Source organism: Aulonocara stuartgranti (genome assembly GCF_965226115.1).
Source record: "Aulonocara stuartgranti genome assembly, chromosome: 7".
Classification (NCBI taxonomy): Eukaryota; Metazoa; Chordata; class Actinopteri; order Cichliformes; family Cichlidae; genus Aulonocara; species Aulonocara stuartgranti.
This window is the reverse complement of record NC_138945.1, coordinates 57,913,577-57,922,853: the sequence shown is the minus strand read 5'-3', so window position 1 is coordinate 57,922,853 and position 9,277 is coordinate 57,913,577. Positions and strand designations below refer to the sequence as shown.

At 38.8% G+C, this 9,277-nt stretch overlaps 1 protein-coding gene across 1 annotated transcript; it reads left to right on the top strand.

The window, feature by feature from the left end:
* The first annotated feature begins 4,743 nt into the window (after window positions 1-4,743).
* Window positions 4,744-9,207, top strand: pex11a (peroxisomal biogenesis factor 11 alpha). The gene is made up of 3 exons (XM_082541811.1): window positions 4,744-5,109; window positions 5,240-5,355; window positions 6,361-9,207. The coding sequence occupies exons 1-3, from the start codon at window positions 5,054-5,056 to the stop codon at window positions 6,927-6,929; spliced, it is 741 nt and encodes a 246-aa protein (XP_082397937.1). The 5' UTR covers window positions 4,744-5,053; the 3' UTR covers window positions 6,930-9,207.
* The last annotated feature ends 70 nt before the right edge of the window (window positions 9,208-9,277 follow it).

Genomic DNA, 9,277 nt, shown 5'->3' with positions numbered 1-9,277 from the left:
AAAGAAGGGGCCCACAGACAAATCGCTGTCTCAGAAACTCCATAAGTTAAACTTTGCACAGCTCAGAAAGAAAGTCGGTTGGCTTGTGGCTGTATATGAGCCCAGCCATCGTCTTTATGGGCTCAACCCCATATCCCCTCAACTCATCTAAAATAAACCCTTTAGCTGTTCCAGGGAGATGTTGCATGCTTGAGGTCGTAGCCCTTTAATCTCAGAAGACTCTCCCACACTGTATCCGACCTGCTCTCATCACTGACGCTTTAAAAATTGTTTTCATATCCCTTTATACCTTTATGCCTCTGTGTGCATGGCAGGGCTATAAGTGCACCACACTTAGAAAATGTGTTGTGCTTTTGTTGTTGGTCTGGTCTATTGATTGTTTTTCTTCTTACACATAAAAAACTTGGATTCACAGAAAAAGTTCATCTTAACCCAGTTAAGATCGCCTCAATGTAGATATTCTCATGTGTTGTTACTTCCTTGCTTTGCGTCCCTTGGGATGAAACTAAGTATATTTTAAACAAAAAAGAATAAATCGAACAGGGATTGGCTGTATGCTTGTTAAAAATATTTTAAGGTACACTGAGGAAAACTGAGAGTACTTTTATGGCACATAAACAAGTCGGGGTGAAATTAAATGTGTGCGTGTTTGAAAAAGCACTCACTGAATAGAAACACAGCATGATTCCTGTATTAGTTAAATTAAAAATAATGGTAGTCAAGAAGGAGAAAAAGATGATACATACTTGTAAACAGACCACTCACTAATTAATGTCATCAAAGCAACCAACGTTTTAAATAACTTCCACAGAGAAAGCTACACCGGGGAAGTGATCTACGCACATACAGTCAGAAGTCTTTGTTTTTTAGAGCTTCAGCATTTTGTCTATAAAAAGGTGTAGTAATTACTGATGTGTGTGGTAGGAGCATGACATCAGTTATATTTCCAATCATTTGTTTTGTTTAATTACCAGAATACAATATAATTTACTGCATCTGACACAAGCAGACGTGAAACATCTGGAGAAGCTGTGGAAAGTGCTACTCTACCTGTAACATCATTCAGCATGACCAGTTTGGTGGTGGGTCGGTGATGGTCTTTGGAGGGATATCCACAGACCTCTGCAGGCTAGGCAATCCATTAGGTATCAAGATTAAAACCTTGGACCCATAGTCAGATGCTACGCCTGTGCAGTAGGTCTTGATTCCTGGTGCATGACAATGCCCGGCCTCATGTGGTTAGAGTACACAGGCAGTTCCTGGAGGATGGAGGAACTGATACCATTGACTGGCCCCAACACTTGACCTAAATTCTATATGACATCTCTGGGACATCATGTCTCAGTCCATAAGACGCCACCAGGTTGCACCTCAATCTCTCAAAAATGTGGTTCAGTGATGCCCAGCTCCAAAACGGGGAGGCAATCACCCAGGACACCATCCGTCATCTCATTATGAGCGGCCCCTGATGTTGTCAGGCATGTTGGAATCATACAAACTACTGAGTTGCTGCAATAAAATCAGTAAAATGTACAAGCCTGCAACATTTTTTTACTTTGATTTTCAGGGTTTCTTTGAATTCAAACCTCTGTAGGTTTATAATTTCCATTTCCATCAAACGATGTGGAATCCTCTCATTCCTAGCACGTTAGTCAATCAGCATATCAGTATAGATTTTTTCCCACTGAGTGTTCTATATATATATATATATATATATATATATATATATTCATTCAATAAAAATATTATTTTTTTATACAGGATGGGGGGTGAAAAGGGTCACACATTAAAAAGATTTCGTTGTTAATTTTTCAGCCTCAGACCGCCGTGCAGCTTCATGTCCATGCAATTAAGTCCAGTTGATATTTGCAGTACAAAGTGACCTTCTCTACAAAGAGCTGAGAAGATCTGAAATCCCACATCCGACTCTGATTTTCATGCACTTTCACAGCAGTGGAATTCAAAGGTGGGCTTTCAGAAAGCTTATACTGTAATTTACATACTGGCTGTGGACAACGCCTTGACACTGGTGGTAATAGTTCAGCACCCTACAATATTATTTCAATATTCTGTTAAGATGTCGCAAGCATAATCCCATCTTGGACTTTTATGCACCTTCAAATTTAATAATATCTTAATAAATCTGTCAGTTGTTTGCCCATCCAGACAGTTTCAGGTGTTGGGGATTCGAGTTAGTGGATGCTGAATCTCTAAAGCTGCTTTGTTTTACCTCTGTTTCCTTTACAGTGTGTGCTGCCTGCTTCACTCAGTCTGTAAGGATCAAGTTGATTACTAACTGTACTTCCTCCAGTGGCCACTTGAAGTTGGCTATATGAATCAGCAGACTCCAAAATAAAAATCCCAACTTTACAGCATTTAAAAGAATATTTACAGTTGATTAATGAAAACTATTTTGGGCTCCGTGCTTTTTCCATAGTAACTGTGGAGGGTTAAGTTTTTAAAAGTTATCCATGTGGATACTGTGTATGCTGTGGCTTGCATTCACTAATTGGAGTCACTGAACTGAACTTCTCCACCAAGTTTGTGCCGTTGTTGCATTTTTCACCCTTTTTTTAATAGCCTGTCTTAGAAGTGTGTGCTTAAGTATTGATATGTGAAATTCTAGTATTTTTATTAGGTTGTTATTTAGCACTAATTACCACATATGTGTATCGCCGTCTAACACTGCAGCTTACAATAGCTAACTTTTAACATAGCGGCCTATCCTGTCATCCAAACATGGTCGCTTCACAAAATTAACACAGTGATAGTCAAAAAAGCAAACTTTAAGGCGTCACAAACCAGTGGGCCACTTTATTTATTTTTGTATCCATCATTTATATACAGTCTATGGTTCATTTCCAGTATTCAGTTTTTGGTGGATATAGTTGTCTTCATGTTCACCCAGAAAGCTGAGCTCACCGTCTGGGACAAGGCAATGTGAACTGCTTTTGAATTAATATACTGTAGCTGTGCAATTTTGGAATCTGACTATCATAGTTGACAGTTTGGCTGTCCACACTGATTTCCATGCATTTAAAAAAAAACAAAAAACGTTAATATATATCTATGGTGTATGGAACTAACTCATTTTATAATCTAAAACATGCAAGTTTAACATATATGCCAAAAAAACCCAACACAACAACAACAACAACAACACACTTTTCCACAGCACTTTTCTAGTCAATTTGAGCATGCAAAGCGCTTTCTTACTACAAGCTTCATTAACACAAGTGCTTTATTCTGTGTCTAACCACTTTACCTAACATTCACACTCACTCCAATGGATGCATCAGGGAAAACTTGGGGTTCAGTATCTTCCCCAAGGGCACTTTGGCATACACACTAGGGAGCCAGGAGAAGTCTGGTGCAAAATAAAGGCTACTTTTAAGTATAAATATATTAATTTTTTCCCAAAAATTACAAAATGAAGAACTGAAATAACAGATCACAGAGCTGCTTCTTTGCCAATAAACAGAGATTTACTTTTTAGTTCTCTGGGACTTCACTGAAATACTTTTACAGAAATATATGTTCATATTCTCTTGATCTCATCTGATGGGTATCCCTCTGCTGAACAAAGAGGAGGGCATATGCCGCAAGCAATCAAAACCACTAATACCATCAGAGCTTACATTACTGAATACATAACAGAGCCAAGCAGACAGACACACACATACACACACACCAGAGAGGCAGAGTGTAATTATTCAGCACCTCACCAACAGTCAACATGCTGTCAAACTAGAGAGATTAAAAATAAATAAATGCTGTAAACAGTTGCACAGCAGAGGCAAAAAATAATTCCACTCTCCATTAGTATGATGGCAAGTATTTAAGAGCAGTTTCAAGGTTATATCGTTACCTGAAGGTAAGGGCTCTCTCAAAGTCATGATGTGTCTTTTCAAAGTGTGAGACACTACTCCAGCATTTCTTAGGTTTATGATCAAAGAATATTAATCTAATAAAAAAGGCTGCAGTGTCACAGAATCACTTACATGCTCTAGCTTGACCAGCTGTAACATTAAAATGTTTGTGAACACTGATAAATTGTCTGTCTGTATTTATTCTGTTTGCACTCAGGATTGTTGTAACTTCACTAAATTTTGCTTTTTTAAATTCCCTGGTTATGCACTTGGAAGCTAGAATTTTGCAATATCCCTTTTGCCTTTGGCTGACCTTTTGTCAGTGCTACAGCAGTGATGTGGATACTCATGTGTATTTCTGCATAAGAAACATTCGCTGCACATCAATAAGAGGAAAAAAATCTCTTAGAAATAATATATAGTTTTTTTGTATTTTAACTGCTTTTTTGTAACTCAGTTTGTCAAATGACTAGTTAAATCTACCTGGATCTGTGTTAAAAAACAATAATGAAATGTATCCAACCATGCAAACTGAAAGATTATTTTTTTAATTAATAAATTAGTTTGTTTGAGACTTTCTATTGTGTGTAATGTAGGTTTTTATTCCCCGCTTTATTTATGTATTTATTTTTTTACATTTGTATTATTATTTTTTTACATTTCTTACATTGTTTATTGCGTATTTATTAAATTTAACTAAAAGCAAATCGTAAAGGACCGTTTTAGTTTTAAATTGTTGGTATTTTTATTCACATACGGTAACAAAACCCTTCAATTTATTACAATTTCTTTTAGTCTTTATTTTTCCTTCTTTGGGGTTTCACTGTTACCATAGTAACGCATTGGTCCGTCCAGAAAATCAGTTCGGCTCTTGGTCCGTTTCTAAAACCATCCGTAGTGAAACAAATAGGTGTTCTTCGGTTGCAATAGTTTGACTGCAGGGAAAGGAGATTGGCTAATTGTAAAAGTGGGGTATGGATAAAGTTTGAAAATCAAGATTACCTGATAAATACTTGATAACGAGTTTTACTCATCGACGTTATATCAGCCTGGCATTGTGTAAGCAGAAGAAAAGTGACTGATGCCGTGCCGACTGTAGCGACAAATTAATGTTCACAGGTTCGACGAGGTGGAAACTTGGCTCAAGCTAACTAGAACAACCTGTATTGGTGTGGTTTAACAGCATGGACCCATTTGTAAAATTCACAAGTCAGAGTCAGGGAAGGGACCGCATATTCAGGTGAGCTTTTCATCGCTTTTGTAACCAGCTCGTACAAACGTTACTTTATTTTCTTGATAAAAACGGGAAAGTTACCGCATGACTGTATCCTTCTAACTTTCCCCCTTCATCTGCTTCTTGTTTATTTTAGGGCAGCTCAGTATGCTTGTTCACTCGCTGTTTATTTACTTCGAAACAACTCTGACAGAAAGGACCTTGTGGCAAAACTTAAAAGTCTGGAAACCAGCTTGAGCGCTGGACGAAAATGTGAGTAACTGTTGAGGGAGTTAGGAGGCGTTCAGTGGCTGCGGTTAAATTGGATTTCAGTTTCAAATCCACTGTGGTTGTCCTAATTTATTGCATTGGTTTCTGTGAACATGGGTGGTTCTAAAAACTGTGATGAATTCAAAGAGCTTATTTTATTTTTGACCATCAGACAGAAATACAGTTATTCAAACTAAACAAACGCATCATACATTTGGTTAACAAATGACTTGAATCTTGTCTCTCTGTTGAGTTTGTCTATGAGCACTGTATTTCTTCATCATCAAGGCCAGTAATTCTGCCAAGGAGTGCACAAATGAACATTTTTTTTCTTTTCTTGGCAAACTGTCTACTTAAAACTTAGACAGTGTTGTTCTGTAGCTGTCTCTTTATCTCTCTGTAAGCTGGGATAAAATCTGCACCGACTGTTGCTGCAAATGACGGTAATTCTGATAAACGTACCACTCATAGATGTGCTTACTTTAGAATTCATGTGGAATTTGACAAATTTTGTACCTTGACATTTGGTAGCTTTAGTATGAATTAGGTAAAGACTGAAATGAAACAGGCTTTGCATGGAAATTAAGGATATGGCCGTGCCTTAGAGCAGCTTCTTTTGTTATGCCGCAGCTGAGCTGTGTTAAGGCCAAGGCCAAGATCTGTTTGTGCACCAACTAATGATCTCTTTAAGGAACTCTGCTGCCTCTAGGGCTGGCCTGCCTGTCTTTGTGTTTCTGGGTGAAGGGTCATTTATGACTCCCAATTTAAAATGTGATAACGTGTTGTGAAAGGTTCAAAAGTTTAAAATGAAGAGACTGGGGTGCATTGATGTTGTTCCAGTATGTAAACATAGATAGGCAAATAGTGAAAAGATGCTGTAGTTAATCCTCTGTGTACCTTAACTGTATTTCCATCTGTTGTGGGCTGCTATAATGAAGTGTTGACCTGCCATTTCATATTAAATTGATTACTGCTCTAATACCCTTTCATGTCCCCCTCCTTTGTCAGTGCTCAGGCTGGGAAATGCAGCAAATTCCATTGAGGCTGCTAAGCGAACCATGCAGCTCTCGGACCGAGTGCTGCGCCTGTGCCTTACTGTGGCCAACGTGAGCCGCACCCTCTACTTTATCTGTGACAATGTACTTTGGGCCAAAAGTGTCGGTCTTATCCGCAATATCGACAAGGAACGCTGGAGTTTAAACTCCTCCCGCTTCTACTTCTTCTCATTAGTTATGCATCTCAGCAGAGATGTTTATGCGGTTCTCCAGGTGATGACAAAGAGGTCAAGAGATAAAAACTTTAAACAGAGAATGGATCAGCATCTCACTGAGAATCCTGAAGTAGCTGAAGTTGTCGTCCCTCACCTGGATGGCTTTCTCTTTCTGCTTTTGGAAACCCTGAAATCACACCCGGACCTTGCCTTGGACTCTGTGAAAAACATCTGTGATCTCTTCATTCCCTTAGATAAGCTTGGTTTATACCAGTCAAATGGGGGAGTGATCGGATTCTGTGGTCTGATATCATCGCTGATTGGGATTGTCACCCTCGAACAGCCCAGGCTAAGGATTGCACCGTGATGACACGGGCAAAGTTTAATATTACAAAGCGATTACAGATCAAAGAGTTAATCACGTCAGGTGCGTTCAAGAGGTCGCTGGAACTGTAATGGTGGACAGAGGTTAAAAACAAAACCAGCACATTTTACAATCCCTGAGTCAGTAATAACTAATGGACTTGCACTTTTTTAGAATTACTGGATTTCTCTGTTTTGCACAATATCTGGAATTAATTTTGAAAGGGAGCAAATCGAGTCGATATAGAAACTTTGTCTATTTGTTGTACTTTAGAACATCCAATGACAGGTACTTTTGTATCCCAGTCTTGCACAACACCAGCTGTTTTACACTGTAGTAGAAAATAAGGGCTACTTAGTGGTTATGAAAAAGAAAAAAACTTACTCTGTCACTTCTAAGTTCACTGTTTTTCTTTTTCTAAACTCTGCTTTGTACTTAAAATGAGGCAAAACTTGCAGCACCAGTTTCAGAGATTTGCTTCGGTTTTTTTCTTTTGGCGTTGGCTGAACGTGAGTAATTTATAGGATGTATGTTACGAATAGAAGGTGGGTATGTTTGAAAAATGAATAAAACTATGCAATAATGTTTGTATTATAGAGAGAGTCACCTTTTAAACATTCTAATAACATATCTGTGAATTGAATACTCGAGACACAGAAACTCACCGGTCACTTTGTTAACTAGACGTGTTAAACTTCTCTTTAACGCAAATGTCTAACTCAATGCGTTTAGTTGTGTAGACGTGGTCAAGACGAACTGTACAAGTTGAAACTGACCATTAGAATGGAGAAGAAAGGTGATCTAAGAGTGGCACTCTTTGATTCTGTCATAGCCTTGTGCTTCTATATCTGTAGTTCAGAGTCAAATACAGGAGTGATTAGCTCCAACAAAATGATGTGAAGTAAATATCCAATGATGCAGTTCTCTGGGGAAAATGCCATTTGGTGCCAGAAACGAGGGGGATGTCCAGATTGCATTGTGCTGATAGGATGGCAATGTTAACTCAAATAACCACTTGTTAAAACCAAAAATCGTCTCTCCCAATGTACAACACATAGACCCTTTAAGCATTTAAGATGGGCTACAGCAGCAGAAAAACACACCAGGTGTAACTCCTGTCAGCTAAGAACAAGAAACTAAGGCTCCAGTTCACACAGACACAATACAATTGGGCAAAATTATTCTGGAAAACGCTGTGTTTGAGTCCAGATTTGTCAATTCAATTCAGTTCAAGGCCTTGAGGCACTTTATACTGCAGGGTAAAGACCCTAAATAACACAGAAGAAACACCAACAATCTGAACCATGAGCAAACACTTTAGTGACAATGGGACATAAAAAAAACAAAACCCTTTAACAGGAAGAAACCTCACCTACCAGAAACCTGGGCACAAAGATGCCATGTGGAAGAGAACCAAGGATTAATAATATAACTAATGATTAAATGTAGAGTGGTGTATAAATATATATATCAAACATTCAGATGCAGGGTCAGAGTTTGCATAAATAATAAAAACACATGGATTCATCCTGTATTAATGAGGCTGGTATGTAACCTACAACCACAGTGTACTCTGATGACTACTTGTAAAATAACATGCCAGGCCGCTCCGAAGGCAAAAGTACGTCTAACCCACTATTCTAAGGAGCTTGGAAAGAAAAGCGTCTGGACTTTTTTAAGTTTCTTGAAGACGTTTAACCTGTAATCCGAGAAGCTTATTCAGTTCTAAGAGCAACTGGTGTACGCGTGGCACAGCAAAGAAGAGCCATCTCAACGGGACAAGACTCAGCTGTTCATCTGCATCTAAAGGACAAACGTCACTCTTTCCTGGATGCCAATTTTCACATTTTGGACAGAGAAGACAGATGGTTTGAAAGAGGAGTGAAATAAGCCATCTATGTCCACTGTGAACGGCCATCTTTGAACAGAGGTGGTGATTTACACACCAACTGTCTGCCAGCTATAATCCTGTTTTGAGATCCCTTCCCAGACGCCTTAACGCCCACTCACATCAGTATATCACATGATAGGGTGGGGCTAGGTTTCACTATGGGTTCATCAGAAACCTTGGCTGATTGTGACCTACACCCGTTTTCACACCTTGGCTCCTGTGATTAGGTAGGGGATCAATAGGGCTTAAAATCTGGGACTCTACAACAGTTGCTCTTAGAACTGAAGAAGCTTCTCGGATGAGAAATGGAACGTCTTCAAGAAACTTAGAGAAGTCCAGACGCTTTTCTTTCCAAGCTCCTTAGACTACAATGACCTGGATGACTGCAACCTTCACAGAAATACGTCTAACCCAGTACGGCTTTGTTTTTAAAGCAGACGCTTTAAAAACTGTTCAAAAA

What these genes read in the sequence shown, in the direction of transcription:
- pex11a (XM_082541811.1), top strand. Translation starts at nt 5,054, where the DNA reads ATGGACCCATTTGTAAAATTCACAAGTCAGAGTCAGGGAAGGGACCGC. An exon ending in GGAAGGGACCGCATATTCAG is followed by an intron (nt 5,110 to 5,239) that starts GTGAGCTTTTCA and finishes TGTTTATTTTAG; the next exon opens with GGCAGCTCAGTATGCTTGTT. An exon ending in CTTGAGCGCTGGACGAAAAT is followed by an intron (nt 5,356 to 6,360) that starts GTGAGTAACTGT and finishes CTCCTTTGTCAG; the next exon opens with TGCTCAGGCTGGGAAATGCA.